The sequence below is a fragment of the Festucalex cinctus genome, chromosome 2 (genome assembly GCF_051991245.1).
Source record: "Festucalex cinctus isolate MCC-2025b chromosome 2, RoL_Fcin_1.0, whole genome shotgun sequence".
NCBI classification, from domain to species: Eukaryota; Metazoa; Chordata; class Actinopteri; order Syngnathiformes; family Syngnathidae; genus Festucalex; species Festucalex cinctus.
Window position 1 is genome coordinate 30,814,336 of NC_135412.1, and position 19,823 is coordinate 30,834,158.

Below are 19,823 nucleotides of genomic sequence, written 5' to 3' on the forward strand. Positions count from 1 at the left end.
GGGAAAACCAGTCAAAATATAGACTGGAAGCTTATCTATGAGATCTATCAATCACACAAGACCCAGAGGCGTGCATTCTACATCACACCTGCTCTTGGATCTGACAAATATTCGTTCGACTGGAATGATGAGGTTTTTTGTTTGTTTTTTGTTTTTTGTTTTTTTAATAAATGTATTGAATTGTAAGGGAACTCGTAAGCACAAGTAAATTTGTAAAACCACCCATGGATCATTTTTCAATGCGAGGGTGGAGATGATTCATGACTGATTTTTTTTTGTTTTTTTTTTTGTTACCCATACCCTAGGGTAAACTTATGAGCACAACTGTATGGTGAAGAAAAAGGCCTAAAACCTAGAAAATCGCAAATATTGTGGCAATTGTTTTGATATATTCAGACATTGACGTGGACATGACCAAAGATGGGCATGTGAATTTTCTTGACGAGTCATTCATAGCTTTTTTTTAATTATTATTATTGAGCGACGTTTAGCTTTTGTACATGTACAGTTGTGCTCATAAGTAAAAACTTACTCATTTTAAGTGTCCATCACATATCCAGAGTTTTCTCAAAAAACATTTTTATAAATAAATAAATTCTTCGTCCGACCACCCTTCATGCAGGCCACCCACTGTGCTTTTCCACCATTGCGTGCACGTGCAGAAGAAGAATATCGGCCATGCACATGAAAAGATAAACAGGCTGGGGCTGGCACGGACAAGTAAAAGCTACACTATATTCAAGCAAGGACTCCCACACAAGTTCTACACTAAAGTCCAGTGATGTAGCTTGAAGGGAAAAAAAAACTTAAGTCCCATGGGATCACAAAAAAACCATTATTGTGTGCTCTTATTCGTGATGCCATTTCAAATTCAGAGATAGCAAGTGGTCACTGCATGTATGAGATCCTCTGCAATCTCCACAACAGGAAATGGCAAAAGTGACTCCTGACTGAATCCAAAAAGTGTGAGCAAAGACGTTTTGTTTTTTGTTTTTTTCTGTTAGTTCAAGGATGTTTTGTGTTGAATCCCTGACAATGAGCTTCAAGTAAATAGCCCTCACATCTCAGCGCTCATGCCTTCTAAACGGAAACAGCAGGCTCAATTTAGCTTTCAAGGTGACAGGATGACAGAGACAAAAATAATTTCCAGCTGAGAAACAGAGTCAGTGAAGCCTTTTTCAGAACAAATATAGTAAAAAGTTATAAATATGCCTTTATAGTCAATTTTTAAGCATTTTCAAAAAGTAGTGGATAGAGAATGAGAAAGTTGAAATGCAGCCCATTTACTACTATTACCACTTTCAAGGAGTCTCATTTAAATCAGTGGAACCTCCTAAAATGTCTCACAAAAAAAGTCATCATGTGTGGCATCATAAGATTTTAGCATATCCCATGAGCAACTACAGCATTATCACCACAATATTTGGCTTTTTGTTGTTTTGGCACGTTTCAAGTTATGTTAAAAAGCAGCTCGCCGTTGGCTGTTCTCAGAAAACATGGTCCACCATGTCCCGTGGCTGGTGACCCAGCTCAAGAGTCAATATTTTTGTAGAGATAAAATAAACAACCTTACTAAGCATTGTGCTTTTTTTTTTTTTTTTTTTTTTTTTTTTTTAAATATGTGAATGTATATTTAGCTGTGAAGAATAGCCGCTGTGACTACTTCTACTAGACTTGTATAAGAGTTTAAAAAAAAGAAAAAGAAAAATGTTAATCATTTGATTTATGATGGCAACATTTTGACCATGGATAATTTCTATTTAAATGGTTTGCATGGAAAAATTTGTTTTGAATTTAGAAGAAATTTTAGGTAGACCTGGGAAGTATTGTGCTTGGAGGGTCCATTATTTTTCTATGAACTCTGGAGGAGCAGCTTAAGAACTATGAAGTGTTCCTGAGGTGGTTGAAGGCAGACTTGACCTGATAAAAATAAAAACAAGTTACTGTCCACGTGTGACTGTGGGTTAAGAAGAGGTGGCGGATTAAAGATCTCAGCCCTCAACAACAGATGGAGTGGCGCCTGTTGTCCATGCTGCAACCGGTAAGGATAACATCAAACTCTTCCACACACAAGTAGTCAGGCGTTCAACAACATGAACACATATGGTCACACAAACACAGGTACTGCTTGCTACCGAAATGACTACATTAGATTAAAGTTTATAAAAAAAAATAAAAATAAAAAAAAAAAAAAAAAAAAGACATTAAAAACACTGAGGGAAAATGGAGGAGGCAGCCCCACCATGTTCTTTGTAGCTCATCCCAAATATTCTTCTTCAACACTTAACTCATCCAAGTATGCCTTGATGGCCAAATCATTGGATTCAAACTTGAGACTATGTAACTTACGAATAAAGACACGGTATAGACAATTTAGACATTTGTATACTGTAAATACATTAGACAAGAAAATTGCTCAAGACGTGCAAAGACTGAGAACTATGTGGTACTCAACTGTGGACAACTGTTTTTCCATCATTTTCAGGGCGTGGCTAAAATTGTGCCACGTGATGCACTTTGGAGTCCAACATGAGTAACCCCCTCCCCCACCAATTAACAACTTGAGCGCCTCTGCTTGCATCAGCAGTTATCCGGCACAACTGTAATGAGCAATTAGCTGGCTAGCTACGCCTACACACCAAAAACACATCTGCTCTGCTGATAGGCGTGGCTGCTTTAGAGCACCTCGTTGCACGTCCACGTCAAGGAGGGAAAGCAAGAGTGACTGCTACGTTTGTGTTTGACTCACAAACATTGCCAAATGTAATTAAAAATCATTCATACACCACATTAATACACAAAGATTATGCAGTACTCTCAGCTATTATCCAGCCCAATTGTGTTGTGCATTTAGCTAGCTAACTATGCCTACAACCCTAAAAGTCATCTTCCCTTCAGATAGTCAATCAGACACTTTATGTGGAAGCAAAGGAGAGATGCTCGACAAAGTGGCATCTATTTTTACAGGTCGTAGCAGAGGAATTTGATTGCCAGTTGAGAGTTGAACGGGGCGAGGTTTGAGCATATTGGTGGACACACCCACAGTCTGATTGCAGAGACAACATCTTGATTCTCAAGCCTCATTTTATATATATGCGGATTATTTGTAATAATGATTGGCAGCGTGAATGACCTACTTTGTAGTGTGTCAAATTTATATGACCTACTGTACTTTTGCTTTACAGGGACTTAAAAGGTGCACGATGCAAGATTAGACTCAAATAACCATATTTTTCACCCGCACATGTTTTAAGAATTGTATAATGGAAAGGAGGCACTACTGTCGCACAATGACTGTTGCCCTTATTTTTCTGTAAAAGGAAAAAATGTTGGAGGGTTCGGGCCGGAAACTTTAGCTTTTGCTCTGAGCATGACGTCATGCGCGTGCACGCTATTGTCCCTGTTAGCTCTCGCGATTGTTCACGCAACTTCACGGACAGGACAGCTAATTCAAACTGGATTTAAAGAGACCTGTACCCGATACGTCTCAATCCCTTATGGAGACTCCACGGAAGACAACGAGAAATAAAAAACTTTCAGACCAGCGTCACGGGAGGACGCGGATAAATATAGGAGCAGCGTTCGTCAGGTGGAGAGAGCTAAGAGCTATCCTGGGGATGAAACGGGACCCACAGCTTGCTGACTTTTTGCTAAAAAGGTAAGACTTCGTAACGGAAATATGATAGGGTCTATTTATGATTAGCAGTGCAGAATAAAACTACCACACGGTCGCTTACTAATGTCTCCGCACTTGGGCATATATGATATTAGCAACGCACTGCTATCCTCAATGTCATCGGATTCACGGGAATGCACTATTTACGTTTGGACGGAATCTTTTGGCACTCAAAATGACTTTCACATACAAAGTAACTTGAAGATGAATACGTTTCTTACCTCTGTCGACATTATTAAGCCTATGAAAAAGGCATTGTGCTCCGTGTTTACGTTTGTTCGATTAACTTGGAGGTTTGCTCGTGCCCGAAAAGTCGTGCACGCTCCTGGCTGTGTGCACGTCGCTGGGGTCCATTCCACGTTTCGCCACGTTTTGCAAATGTGCAAAAACTCTGACTCTTGCATCCTGCCCCTTTAAGGGAATGGATAAATTAAACTAAAACTTTTTTTTGTCTCTATTGTTTATTATTGCCTGTTAACCCAATCAATGTAAAAAGAATTAACTACTTAACCCCAATAGAATTGCACCAACCATTGATTTTAAAAGATGCGAAAGAACCCATACAAAATTAAGATACTTTATTTACATGCTGTGAACTGTTAAATCAATCATACACCTATTTGGAAATCACAATGGGATTAAGAAGCACACTGAGCTGCTCATCATATGTAATGATTAGCCAAAAATAAATGACTGAGTGGGCGTAGAAGCAGTAGTTAAGGCTTCAATTCTCTATTGCTGCCTGCTTGCTTGCTTTGAAGTGATTAAAACAGGGTTTGTGTTAGCGTGTCAGTGCAAAGATGACACACACATTTCTCCGCTGCTGTTCAAGTCAGTCAAGTGTTTTAGAAGGCCGCAAAGTGGTGCTGCACACAATGAGAAGATATATGACATGTTTGTCATTCTTGACACAAGCAGGCTTGGCTTGGCACAGTGGTAATAATCAGTGAGCTGCTCTGAAATGGAAAATGAATCAGCATCACACATGTGCCGGTGTGAAGCATCGGGCTTTTATCTACTAATTAAGCCTTTTGTCTTTATACATCACTGACACTGGATACAAAATCCTTTTGCACTAAAAAAAAACAAAAAAAAAAAAAACGGTTGGAACCGGTTTATGTCAGAATTGCTTGGTGGCCAGAGGACTTGGAGAAAAATCAATACAGGCCAACACATTTGAAAAATTTCTTCACAAGGGTGACAGGGCTAAAATAAGACCCTACACTCCCTATTTCAAGCTGCACTGAAACATCCATATACAGTATGTCAACATTTTCCAGGTCGATGGGCTGCAGCAAACGACTTTAAAAAGCAACTCCAGTTTCAGAAAACGGTACCAACCTTTAAGAACAGCAGCATATATAAGCATGCTTGAAAAGCTAATTATCATGGATTATCATACTCACTCCCCATGGTCTTTAGGCCACTTTTGAACATATCAGGCAGGTGAATTCCCGTGTGCCGTGACAGCGCCATTTATTCCAGGTAGGATAACACAGAACCGTATACGAGAGCACTGTGCAGCACGTAGTCATGTCACAAATGGGGAGTGAAACCTCTGTGGTACAGGCTTTTTGTATTTGGTTTGCTGTGTGTGAACCTTGCCCCTTTGTTTTTGGAACACGCACCTTTTTCTCTCTCAACCCTCCCACACACTGACAGATGTTACTCAAGGACATCACAAAGCTGACGTCTAATCTATAAAAGCCATGGTTTAAAACACCCCCCCCCCCCACACACACACACACACCACGTCATGTAACACAAAGACTGCTGTCACCCAAGTCAACTTACTTTTGAATTCTAATGGGATACTGTAAAGTACCTTTATGACCATTTTTTTCTTGTTTCCAAGTCAACATTGAGTCACATGCTGGTCAATCAATCAAATCAATTTATTTCACTCTTTAAAATAAAAGAAATGAAAGGGGACAGAAAGAAGTAAAACTTGTTTTGTCTGCCCCTAATCAACACACACAAAAAAGAATCAACACAAAATCAATGACAGCAAGCGGTCAAGATGCTTTTGGTGTTACAATACTACCCAATAATGGAAAAATAATTCAACTGCATGTCCTTTTGCTATATTATATTATATTATATTAAATATAAATATAAATATAAATATAAATATAAATATAAATATTACGGGTGTTAAAAAAATTGATTCGGCAATATATCGCAATACTACAGCACGCAATTCTCGAATCGATTCAATAGGCAGCCGAATCGATTTTTTAACATCCATTTTTGATGGAAAAATATTCAACAAAACATTAACTTTCACACCTTAAGCATGGAAGAATGTTATATTAATGGAACATTAAGCCTTAATACTTTATTTCAATGCTGTTCAAACAAGAAAAATGTTACAACCTGTTTGTTAAATACAGTGACTCACAGTTCTAAGACTGAAGTTTCAGATCAATAAATAATACATTTTCATATAAATCTTACAGTGTACATGTATAAGTTTACTGAATAGTATTTTCTAAATTTGATTAAAAAAAACAAAACAAACAAACGCAACAATCGACTTGTAAATTCATACCGGGATTAATCGGTATCGAATCGAATCGTGACCTATGAATCGTGATACGGATCGAATCGTCAGGTACTAGGCAATTCACACCCCTAATATATATATATATATATATATATATATATATATATATTAGCAGTAAATATGCTTTTATACATTTTTTAAAAATACAAATAGATTGAAAGATTGTTTTACAATCCAAATTGTTCCATAGACTGACACCCTGAGTTGAAATACATCGTTTTTTGTTTTGTTCTCTATTTAGGGTTAGAAAAAATTTATGTTACTATTAATTTATACTCACTTTCCTTTTTATAAATCTAGTTTGTATATTAACTGGTAGAATTTCGTGGTGGGCTTTATACATTATTTTAAGGCGGTTAAACTCCATCAATTCATTACATTTAATCATTAGTTGAATAAGTAATTGATTTGTGTGGTCTCTGTATCCACAACCCAAAATTACACGCATAGCACATTTCTGTATAAGAAAAATGGGTTCGGTGTAAGTTTTCGCAGCACACCCCCACACTTCAATGCAATAGGTCAGGTATGGAACAATCAATGAATTATATAACTATAACAACAAATCATCGTTGTTCAATGATTCTTTAACCTTGTGTAAAACAGCTACAGTTTAGGATACCTTACATTTAACATATTCTATGTGTGATGTCCATGTTAAATGTTCATCAATAAAAATACCTAGAAACTTTATTTCATTTGTCCTTTCTATTTCCATTCCACGGCTCGACAGTGCGAGCATTTCACTCGCAAATGCGGGCAACTTTCAAGTGCGTGCTGGTGAAGAAAAATAGCCCTCGCACAGCGCGAGCGCATGAATGCTCCCTCTGCACTATGTTTAAAACGTACATTCAAAAGTGGCTTTCCCGTAGCAACGAGAGCGCGCCGACTCACAATCCAATAGTATTTGAGTGAAACATGACCCACTGCAATGTAATTGGCTGGCAGACTACAATTTACATACAAACATATATAATATGGCGCTTTTCCACCGGACCCGTTCCACACCGAAGCGGCATTTTTTTTATTTTTTTTTGTCCCCGGATGTGTCCATGGGCCGAGCAGTTCCATTATAACCACTGTTTAGAACCCTTCGGCAGTTGTCGTCACCCGTCATCTGATTGATCGACACCAACGCCGTGGCACACGCCTATTTTCTTGCGAGAGAAGCACCCACCGATCTTTGCCAAAGTCATAAAAATACGGTACATACAATCAATATAATAATCTTTTAACAACACTGAACTATATTTACAATTTAAAAGGTATGTGGATGGATTTAAAAACGCGGTCGTGTGTTCCCATTCACTTGAATGAGAGCGCCAGTGGGAGAGCTCTCCATTCACAAATAGCTTCGTGACTCGTGAGCCGGTCGTGAATCGAAATATTTCATCCATGGTGGTCCATATGAAATTGTAAATATGGTTTAATGTTGGTGTGACTTGTCACTCGTGAAATGTTATGACAGATGTGCATGCATTGGGGAATGCAAGCTTGGCTTGGAGAGTTCCAATTATCCCGGCTCCTTCCCGCCACGCGCCCTCTGTAACGGAAAAGCAATGGAGGCAGGTGTGGTAGCGTGCCGTGCGGGGCTCATGGAAAAGCGGCAGCTTTTGAAGCAGTCTATTGCTGATTATTTTCTAAAACAAAATGAGAATGAGGAGGAGAATGATGGTAGTAAAGGAGGGCCAGCGGAAGGTGACAAATCAAACGATACAGATGAATGGAGCAGGGGAACGGCGGCCGAAAAAGTACTCACTTTTACTGAGCTAAACAAAATAATGTTCACATGAGTTAAGTTATACGAAATGACTGACTTGTTTTGATAGCCACTGCTGTTGCAGGCAAACCTCGTGTTCCAATCAAATATTTTGCAACTATAGAGTTGCGTATGCCTCAGGTCATGCTGCACCTCCACAAAAAATGGTGCGACCAAATCCTGTGCTGTGTGAGCAACTAAAAATGTTACTCGCACCACTGCTAGTCGTGGAAAAGTTAGTGCAGAGCCCTGCATTCTCTGCACTGTCAGAGTTACTTCAATATTCATATTTATACAACTAAATACCATAAAGCTGGTTTTATCCTTGCATATGCAACTCATCTAAACTAACATCACTTGAATACTGTACTAGCAAAAAGATAACATTACAGGAGGATGTTTATTAATAAAAGGTAGGGCAGCGCAATATGGCGTAAAACTCTTTTCCTGCTATTAAATAAAAACTTTTATGGTAATGTTATAAATTAAATGTAAAAGCAATTATTAATGGTTCATAATCACATGTAGTCTAACAAGAGAGAACCTGGCACCCTTGAACAAAAATGAACTGTGTTCAAGAATGAGCGCGTTCATAGACGTCCACGAAACAGTAGCCAGTTTGAATTTCGCCGAAAGATGAGAGATTTTCCCTGCCTGGCCCCTGATGAACTACTTAGGGGTGTTGTGGGTCATTATCTTTCTGCTTGATGAAGGATTATCAAGCCTGCCTCTTCAGACAAAACTTCTCAGGGCACCGATTTGATCACAACTGTACTGTTCTGGTTTCTGTCATGTCATCATGTGTTACATCAATGTTGAATGAGAAAAAAAAAAATCCCAGAGGAAGCTATTGTTTCTCCAAAATGTAGCCTTTCTATCGCTCTGGAATGTTTTTATTTCTTTTTTTGTTGCATACGTTCATAAAACGATACCAGAATATTTGAGGTTCGAACAGGTACGTTTCTCTCTGTACTTTTTGGCAAATTCCATCCTGACCTTCCAATTTTTCTTATTATTGAGTGGTTTGTATTTTCTGACGTAGTGAACTTTTGTTCATCAAAATTTTCTATGAAAATTTCATGTGATAGCTTCACTCCTGTCCTCTGAATGTTATTGCTGTGATATCATTAATGGTTGTTTCAAGGGTCCTTTACAAGATGTTTGTCATCAACTGCTGGTCGTTAGCTTGGTTCATCTGTTTAAAGTGTATGGGACAGCTCAGGACATTTTTTAATATGTTGTTTTGAACGATATAATATACACGACAAAATGAGCGGCTCGTCGAGTCAAAACATATTAACTCATTTGCTCCCAAAGACGTATTTATACGTTTTTTTTTTTTTTTTAAATATGCTAGAGCATACAGAAGGCCTTGATGCAGCCTCTGAACTGAAGAGAATGCTTTAAATCAATTGTAGTTGTTACAAAAACGGCCAGCAGGTGGCAGCAGAGTATAAGAGATCAACCAGGGCCATGTTGCAAAAAACTCTTTTCCCCACTGTTTTAAACAGATTTTTGAATCATGAGGAAATTCCAATGCTAATTGCTGCAAAACGGAAACAGATAGAAATATACTTTTTTTTTACCCAAGGAAAGAAGATATGCTAGTCTTTGTTTTAGTAAGTTCCATGTTTTTATAACAAATAGAACACAATATTCTATGGGCCTTGCAAAATCAGTCAAAATCCAGTAAAACAGCTGGGAGTGAAGGGGGTTGCTTCATTCAAAATGGCTGGGAGTGAATGAGTTAAAATAGTATTTCCTTATTTTTAAATTACCCGCGCAAAATCTGGCCATTGGCGTGCTCCCAGCGGCCGAATCGGATATGACGTCAGCGGAAGAACGGAAGTCAGCGTGTTTGCTTTGCCGCTTGCAAGCTTACGACTGCTGTGTGTTTTATCAACTGAATTTCTACAATGCCGACTCGTTGCGTGGCCGGATTTTGTTCTATTCGAAGGGAGGACGGCGTGAACCTTCTTCGGTTCCCTCAAGATGCAGTTCTTGGCGAAAAATGAACAAAGCAAGTACAACGGACGAGAGATAAATGGACACCTGACTCCAACGTCAGTGTTGTACAGCGCATATTTGGAGGAAGACTCGTTTGACCCGTTCCCGGCCCTGAAGCTGTCACTTGGCTATAATGTGGGGTAAGAACTACAATCTAGAAAGTTAACAGCACTTATTTTAGCAGCTCATGGCAAAAATAACCACTGCCAAATTAATATACAGTCAATGAAAAGGTACCAATTTCTAATGAGGAACTGCTAACTTTCCATTTTTGTTCATTTTATTTTGTATTATGTATTGTGCTGTGCATCTGTGTTGAAGGCATCATCATGCCCAAGTTAACAACAGTTCAAACTTTGTTTCAGATGGTGGATGAGATGCTTACGGAGTGAGTATGAGTCGAAGGAAACTGCTACACGGGCAACATGTTTGGAAGATGATTTGGGTGATGTACCCGGTGTTTGCATCCAAAATGTAAGTAAATGTACAGTACAAAAATGTGAGTAAATGTACTGTACAATATACATGATTTATAACACACCAATTTATGGAAAAACAAATTGCTCACCCCACCTAGTTTTCAAATTTGTCATGTACATGTAATTTGCAAATGTATTGTGCATTTTTCAAAGAATAAAATGGCTGTATAGGTGTAAATATTACCTGCATTTCAACATAGTTTATTTAAAAGTTTATTTTTTCTTTTTTAAAGCAAAAAGAAGCTTCATGTCAAGCCTTGCCCTCAACAAGAACCGTAGCAGTCTCAATTTGAGCTAAAGGACATACAAAGGGTAAGGATAGTTATTGTAATAATTGGTTTCGATCATCTCAAATAACATACTTTGCATGGTAAATATGTTTATGGAATCATATTTTCAGGAGTGCAGACAGTTTGGTCCAGGCAGAGCACACCAGATCCAGGATGTTACAAAGGATGGGGACACTAAATACACTGTGTGCTATCCCAAGTACAGTACAGGAAAGGAGCATTTACAGGACAGTCTCAAAAAATTAGAATATTGTGATAAATTTCATTATTTTCTGTAATGCAATTAAATAATCAAAAATGCCATACATTCTGGATTCATTACAAATCAACTGAAATATTGCAAGCCTTTTATTATTTTAATATTGGTGATTATGGTTTACAGCTTAAGAAAACTCAAATATCCTATCAAAATATTAGAATATTTCCTCAGACCAAGTATAATAATAATAATAATAATAATAATTTTTTAAAAAGCCATAATATTCTAATTTTCTGAGACAGTCCTGTATTGTGCGCAAAGTCCTGGGGCAGCCAACATTTCGTATGTATTTTTTATTTGAAATATCTACATCCACAATTAGAATTCAACAATCTAATCACAACATAGTGGGAAAAAGTAGGAATAGAAATGAAAGTTAATTTGAATTATTTTGCATATACGTACAACAGGATTAAATAATTCAATGGATATATTATTATTGAATATGTGGAGGATCTTAAGAAGATTGTAGTGACCATCTGTCAGGGGGCCAATCTGGATGAGGTCACACTCCTTGAAGAGCTGGCACTGGACCAGGAAGTGCAGAACGCCGACCACTGTGTGCAGACTTTCAAAAGCCAGACAAGGCAGAGGCTGTGCGGTCATACAATTCGCACTTTACTGACCGTTAACTTTTTCAGTGGGGTAGTAAGCTGAGTTTTAGACATGACAATTTCAGACTCGGATATTGGATTTTGTGACCAATTGTAGGAAGCGCACTGAGATACTGCCTTTTGATTTTTTTTTTTCTTCTTCTTTTTGGGGGGGAGATGAATCACTGAATAGTTTGACTGATGACTCGCAAGATGCAATTTGTAAAATAAAATTGTTCTCTATTTGTTCATTTATACTTTGGATGAAAAGAAAAAGGCATGTATTTCTTTTGTATAATTGTACTTATTTATATCATATTTCGTGGTATCCTTTGTAGTCATTCGATGAAAATGTTCTCCTTTTTACTAACACTACACAAGAAGGAATCGATAAACGGTCTGCAAGACTTCCACACTGAGGCACACCGCTTTGAACGCTCAGTGATGGGTGATGCACTGGTTCTTCTGCGCTCCAGAATCTGACAGCAAACGCTCTCCTTCACTGTTGTCATTGCTACAGGAACACCTGCAAAGCACAAGCAACTTATTTTTTTCTTTTTTTAGCCATTTATAACATTTACAAAGAATTTGTTCATTATTTGAGAAATACTTGGATTATCTATTTCAAGCACTTCAGGAGAAAAGAAGTGTCATGCATCTGACTAGTATGAGGTCAATTTAATTTCCAAACTGCATGTTGTACCCTTTTCCCATTGTGATGCGAGTCTCGCAGAGGTTGTCATGTGGCAATGTAAAAGGGGCAGTGGTGGCTTCACTTCTTACGACAGCGAGTAAGAAGCATTTAGTTTATGGTTTGCATTTTAAGATGGATAATAAGTTCTATTTTGCTACTACCAATATAAATTAGCTTTTTACTATAACAAGTAAAGCATAATAATTTGAGTGTATTGGACTAAACCAAGCTACATTTTGGCCACAAAGCGTTTGCTATTTCGCCCATACAAAAATATAAACAGCATTCTTAGTCCATAATTTCCATTTTAAAATAAAGAGTAAGATTTACCATTCTGTGTTCTGGAGCCTGCCGATGTCGTCCTCTACCTCGGCAGTTTGAAACTGGTCACAGCCACCTTCATTGTATGCAGATGACCGGACACAGTTGCACCAGCACCTTCATCAAGAAAAGGCTCAAACCGATACAGCTGGATACATTCCTGGGCTGAAATATCTTCGTCTGAAGACTGCTTGGAGTCGGGGACGTCAAATTCCAACTCTACACTTGATAGCGAGTCAGAAAGCACCTTACTATCCGTGTAGTTCTCCATATCCTCGTATTGTTTTCGCCAAATTCCGTTCTCCCGCTGACGTCACGAGTGTCCAGGCTCGGAAAAAGGGGGCGTCGCCAGTGAGCTGCCATGTTTTGGAAATTCACAAAAATTTCTAATTTTTACAAGCCCTTGTCATTGCGTTTTTAACACAGTAATCATTGAAATCATATTATTTGTACTTGTACTTTTTTTTTTTTTTTTTTTTTTATACTTTAAGGGTGATTTTTTTTCATGTCCCATACACTTTAAAAGTTTAAAGTCTATTACTTAGAAGAAGGTTCTCCTGGCTATGGCAAATGATGTTGTGTAAAGGCTATGATTGTTTTTCCCTCTTCTCTCAGCGTCAAAATTGCTCAGGCAAATCCCAAATTTCACACTGAACACAGATGTTTGTTTAAAAAATCTTTTGTAAAAGTACACACCTCTGCAAAAAAAAAAAAAAAAAAAAAAAAAAAAACACCAAAAAAAAAACATACCTAGCACTAGGGGTGTGAATTGTCTAGTACCTGACGATTCGATTCGTATTACGATTCACAGGTCACGATTCGATTCGATACCGATTAATCCCGATACGAATTTATAAGTCGATTGTTGCGATTTTTTTTCATTCAAATTTAGAAAATACTAATCAGTAAGCTTGTAGAGTGTAAGATTTATATGAAAATGTATTATTTATTTATCTGAAATTTCAGTCTTATAGAGGTTGTAATCTGTTTCATGTTTGAACAGCATTAAAATAAAATATTAAGGCTTAATGTTCCGTTCATATTACATTCTTCCATGCTCAAGGTGTGAATCCTAACCCTAAGTCAGACGTTTTGTTGAATATTTTTCCATTAAAAATGGAAGTTTAAAAATCGATTCACACACACACACACACAAAAAAGGCAATGATGATAAGACGTTGAATCGGTAAGACTACCGAATGAACAATTCTGAGCTCTTTTTAAAAAAATAAATAAAAAAAATAAATAAATAAAAAATAAATAAAAAATCGATTTTTTTTTTTATTGAATCGATTCGAGAATCGCGCGATGTAGTATCGCGATATATCGCCGAATCGATTTTTTTTTTTTTTTTTTTTTAACACCCCTACCTAGCACTAATACTTTTGCTCAGGTGAAAAATGTTTAACAGATGTACTTTCACACTGTTTTCACATCATGGGCATAAAATACAGAGCTGAACAGAATTCTGGAAGTGGGAAGCACATTTCAACACAGCCACTGCTGCTTCACATGTTCAGATAATCATCCAATTGCTTTCAACACAAAGGGGTAGCAGCAGTGAGTGTCAGGTGTTAAACATGACACTTGATTTCCACACTTGTTGCGTTCAGCCTCTATTGCGCCTCTATTGCACCTCTGATACGATCTCAGAAGGCAGCATATATTCATTCACAGGAGGACTTCAAGCGTCCTACTGGTACTTACACAACACATTGTGCCAGAAGAAAATTGCCAACTTAGATGGTCGTTGTGTGTGAAAGCAGCTAATAAGCTTCTCGTATATGACAAAACAATTTCTTAATATCCACAAAATGTTACTCTCAGTATGCCCCCAAAAGGCAATAAAAATAAAAATAAAAAATAAAAATAAAAAAAATATTTTACTAGCATGACTCCTTTGCCAACACAGGGTGTTGAAGTCCCTGATGAATGTCAGCTGCCCAGTTCTAAACATGGAACTTTTTTACCATGTTTCAAGTACGTTAGTAATTTGTGGTAACTGTGCAGTTGGCACAGCTGTGAGCTGTGCAACATGTTTGTTTAGGCCTGTGTGAGCTGACCAACAACTGCAAACTGAGCCCACGGGAACAGGCCTAGCAGCAAAGATAGCAGCTACACAAGAGGGCAATTTAAATCTATCAGATATGACTCAAATGGATTTCACACAGATGAAAACACTCATCTATAGGTTGCTGATGAGATAGGTATGAAGATGGCATACAGCAAACCTAATTAGACAGCAAGGGAGCTCTAGTAAAAACCAATGTCAATATCCCAACGTTTACAATGTAAAACTGTGTTACCATTAACTCATTGACTGCCATTGACGGAAAAAGACGTCAAATAATGCATTTTTGCTGGGCTGGCAGTGAATGTGTTAAACACAATGTGCCAATATATTTTGTGATTATATTGCAGCATCCTTTTTTCCTTTTTTCTTTTTTTAAGGCAAATTTTGCTTAGAAATCCGTCAATTTTGGTTACATCTCATCTTAACTCATTGACTGCCATTGACAGAAAAAGACGTCAAATAATGCATTTTTGCTGGGCTGGCAGTGAATGTGTTAAGAGTCTTTTCGCTTCCCTATTATTCATACAACAGAAACCTGATGCACCAAATGCAAAACATCTCTGACATTATTCTCTGGATTGTTAGGAAAGGAGAGCCATAAAAAGGCAGAACAGAAAGGTAACAGGACCTGCTTGAGTGGTAAACCTCAAACTCAATTGCGCAGGCCAAATGCAACAATAAAAGCCACAAGTCATTGTTGACAAATATAGCATTGTAACACAAGACAGTAGCCTTTGTGACAGCTGGGGGGAAAAAATAAATAAAAAAATAAAATAAAAATTTAAAAAAAGGGTGGGGGGGCACATATTTGATTCTCAAAACCATGTCAACTTGTATTGGTTTCAAACATGTCGAAGTGCACCAAAAGGATACAACATATACAATACAATAAACAATATTGACAATGACCAACCTGAGATGAACTTCAATTCTCAAAACAATGTACACATACATACATACAACCTATTTTAAACCGCTTTAAGTTTTGTTTGTTTTTTTGTTTTTATTATTATTTTAAACTTCCTTATGCTAAATGTTTTAAAGTTTGCTGAATAATGTTTTAATATGTTCTTTCTAGTAAATTTTGTACCCTATTTTTATTTACTCTTCTTCCTCTGAATGTTAACTACTGTTTGTTGATGCTTATGTGTTGCGTTTCCTTGCGTAAAGCACATTGAGTTGCCTTGTGTATGAAATGTGCGATACAAATAAACTTGCCTTGCCTGTACAACCATATTCGCGCCCAAAGTCCCCAACTTTATATCTTTTTTGCAAACATTGCAACGAGCCGAGTGCCCCTCGCCGGCTACCTCATCCAACCAGCTGGAAAAGTCGGGAAATTCAAGCAAGTTCTTGTTGAACTGGCATTTACCCATTGTCTTACAAATGGGGTATACGCCACGGAATAGGCGGGACGTAATTTTGCACATCAGTTTATTTCCGGTCCGGGTTGCGAACGCGCAACCCAGGGGCACAAAGTCGGAAGCACTAGTATTTTTGACGCAGCCCACACGTCGCAAAGCGAACCGGAACCAAACTGTTGTGCAAAAAAACAGTCCCGCCTCTTCCGTGGCATATACCCCATAGACTGTCCACACTTTCCGTTCTGACTTGCTAAAAATAATTGTCCACACTCTCCGTTCAGACAAGCTAACTGCAATATCTTTGCGGAAAGTCCGGAACGTAAACCTTTAATATACGTTACCTGGTAGTGGACAGAGTACCGAGCCACCTAATTAACAATGCTACATTCACACAAATAGCGAAGGGGCTTTGTAAGCCTGTGATCAGATAACTCTTGGATTAGCGATTGTTACTTTCAATGAGTTTCTTGCCTGGTTAAATAAAGGAAATGAAAAAAAATAAATGTTTTGATTAGCTTTACTCGCTAGCGTTTCATTGCCAGAGCTGTACAGTGTGTTCACACCTCTGGACGCGGATGCTTCATTGACATTCGCACACACCGGAGATAGGGGCTTTGCTTTGCTTCACTTATCGAGGCCTACTTACATTATGGGAAAAGTCCTCTCAGAAAAAAAAAGTTTCAGCATCGCAATTAACTGGCCACCACTGCGCTAATGTGCTGTGGCTAATATCAATTCAACAAATGTAACAAAAACAAAAAAGTGAATACATACCCATGTCTGCCAAGTTCGTCGTTCACCACCCTGCCCGTTTGTTTGTTTTTGTCCCTGTAGTGTTAGCTTAACACAGGGGTGGCGAGATCCGGTCCTCGAGGGCCGCAGTCCTGCTGGTTTTGGATATTTCCCTTCTTCAACACAGCTGATTCAAGATCAGAAACCTGATAACGAGCCTGTTAATTGGAATCAGCTGCACTTCGAGTAGGGAAATCTGCAAAACCTGCAGGACACCGGCTCTCGAGGACCGCAGTTTGCCACCCCTGGCTTAACATGTTGAGCTCGGGATGTCCGCAGACAGCAACAACGATAATTCCTCCCCCTCCCGTTATCGTATCTCGCGGAAAAACAAGCCGCGGCTCGTCAAATCTCACCAAACATCTCATTTGCACCGCCCCACGTACCTTCGCTCCCGCCCGCCTGAACTACATTGAACTACAATCCAAACACCCCCCCTCAAATGTCTCCTTCACTTTGAGCACGCAAATAGAAACAACGCAACACGCACATTTTTTGTTCTTTTTCTTTCTTTCTACAGAGCAGACACTTCTCGGAATGTAAGGAGCGGATGTAAGAATTTTAGACTTGGGTAAATAAAATTTTAGACCTAGGATGAAAATATGGCTGTTTTTAAGACATTTTAGGCCTAAAATGTAACTTTCTTTTTTTAGACCCCGCGGGAACCCTGCTGTTATTACAGTATTGACCATTTGCACCAATGTCACGTGATCATGCGACTGCCCCACCATGGACGGCGGAAGGAAATGACGTTTGAATAGAAGTGGACGATTTAGGTACTTAGCAACTTTTATTTTACAAATAAAAAGTTATTATTGCCCATCGAGCCATGGAATGGAATCTGCTAGTTCAACTGACGTTCGCCTGTCAGCAGAAGTGGAACATTTAGTAGGTGCTTATAGAGTGCGATATTTACAGAAACTGGCGATGGCTGGTTTGAAAACAGACGATACCTTCTGCCCCCTGCGGTTTTCACGGACTTAATCAAATCGCCGACTTTTCCGGAATTCACGTTGTTGTCAATAATTTATCTCCTTAGACCGTGGCCGATTTAAAAGCTTATAAAAGTCTAGACGCATACCATTTTTTTGCTGCTGGCTGGGTGTCTGAAACGAGATGCTACGCTCACGCCCGAGGGACAATCTACCTCGTAATGGCAAAGGTAAAACTTGTTTATCATGCTAACTGACTTATTTTTTAAATGTTATTTTTACACATTCTGTCCTATATTGAAACACTGTGGTTATATCAGGTATGCATCAAGTCAGATAACTTAACTTAAAAAAATAATTAATAAATAAGTTATGAAGAAGGTACACTTATGCCTTGTCTACACGTAGCTTGGTATTTTAAAAATGCGTTTTTGCCCCCTCTACATGTAGAGAAAAAGAATTCGTCCATACTGCCTCGTTTGTTTAAAAAAAAAAAAAAAAAAAAAACGCACACAAACGGAGAAGTGCCTTTTAAAGCTCATTTACATGCATGCCAAGCCTCTAGGCGGCAGTAGTCAGACAAATACTGTTCGTCTCCTGACATCACTTCCACAATACGTCACACAAGCACGGACTGTCAGCGCAAAAAAAAAAAAAAAAAAAAAGAAGGGCAGTTAGCCACTTTTTTTTTTTTTTTGTAATAAAAAACGTAAACACAAAGAATGAGTACATCTTAGAGGAGCGTAGAGGATAAATACAAATTACAAAAAAATATATAAAATAAAAAAAAATTATTGAAGAAAGCTTTACTTGTGTTTTAACTATTCGTGCAACTCACAATAACAAAGCAACGGGCATACTATTAGCCTGACACGTTCTTCTTCCACGGCCTTCCTGGGTGGAGTTTGCATGTTCTCCCCGTGCCCGCGTGGGTCTTCTCCGGGTACTCCGGTCTCCTCCCACATTCCGAAGACATGCATGGCAGGTTAATTGGGCGCTCCGAATTGTCCCTAGGTGTGCTTGTGAGTGTGGATGGTTGTTTGTCTCCGTGTGCCCTGCGATTGGCTGGCAACCAGTCCAGGGTGTACCCCACCTACTGCCCAAAGCCAGCTGAGATAGGCTTCAGCACCCCCCGCGACCTTTGTGAGGAATAAGCTGTCAAGAAAATGGATGGATAGATGGATTGCAACATCCATTGGTTTCACACCATCCTTTTCCCATATTTCCTCTTTTGATTTCAAACAGAACTATGCGTTTTATGTTATTTTTATTAGTGGTGCTCTGATCGATCACCTGCCGATCATGAACGCACAATTTCTGTGGAGATTATTGGCATATGTTGAACAAAAACTGATCACCTGCAGTTTGTACTTAGCAGCCTGCAGCTAACTAGAGAACAGCCTGTGTGCAGTGTAGCATCCCCTCCACTTTTCTTAACACTGCACGCTACAGACCAAACCAGTGACGGAATCATAATACAGAACCTATTCAAAAAAATGTGAATATCATGAGAAGTTCTTTGATTTCCCTAATTCCATTCAAAAAGTCTAACTTTCATAGATTAGAGATTCAGGGCCCACAATTTAAGTGACTTCAAGTATTCATTTGTTTATGTTTTCATAATTTGGGACTCCAGCTCACTTATTAAATTTGCTCCCAATAACGTGTAAATACTAGGGCTGTCAAAGTTAAAGCGTTAATAGATTAATTAATCACAGAAAAAAGTTAAATTAATCACATATTAACGCAGATTAATCGCACTATTTTTTTTTAATCGCACTTGAGCCTTGAACGTAACCGCGGATGGTTACATTGAGGGCTGCACAGGTCAGTGATTAGGTCAATGCACGGCATTTCCTATGCCTGTTGTTCCAAAATGAGCGGGGTGACTCCAGTTGGTGTGCTCGGTGGTAAATTTCGCTTTCAAAAACACCCCGACGGGACTTTAGATAAAACAAAAGTAATTTGCGTTTAATTGCTGAATTGCACCCAATTGTTATGATGCTGTTACGTTTTG

At 38.5% G+C, this 19,823-nt stretch overlaps 1 protein-coding gene and 2 long non-coding RNA genes across 4 annotated transcripts in view; 2 read left to right on the forward strand and 1 right to left on the reverse strand.

The window, feature by feature from the left end:
- The window catches only part of mib2 (MIB E3 ubiquitin protein ligase 2), a 60,671-nt gene that overhangs the window by 36,094 nt on the left and 4,754 nt on the right, over nt 1-19,823 (reverse strand). The window contains exon 1 of one of the 2 annotated variants that reach the window (XM_077514504.1): nt 5,083-5,212. The exons of the other annotated variant lie outside the window; for it this stretch is intronic. Within the exon in view, the coding sequence (XP_077370630.1) occupies nt 5,083-5,152 (70 nt within the window). The 5' untranslated portion in view covers nt 5,153-5,212. Of the gene's footprint in view, nt 1-5,082; nt 5,213-19,823 lie in introns of those variants that run through there. 2 annotated transcript variants of the gene reach the window in all.
- Nucleotides 1,693-18,307, forward strand: LOC144014529 (uncharacterized). Its single transcript, XR_013282487.1, has 3 exons — nt 1,693-2,041; nt 17,395-17,445; nt 17,528-18,307. It is a non-coding gene; the product is annotated as an uncharacterized LOC144014529 (long non-coding RNA).
- Nucleotides 9,776-12,680, forward strand: LOC144014528 (uncharacterized). Its single transcript, XR_013282486.1, has 3 exons — nt 9,776-10,482; nt 10,721-10,799; nt 10,888-12,680. It is a non-coding gene; the product is annotated as an uncharacterized LOC144014528 (long non-coding RNA).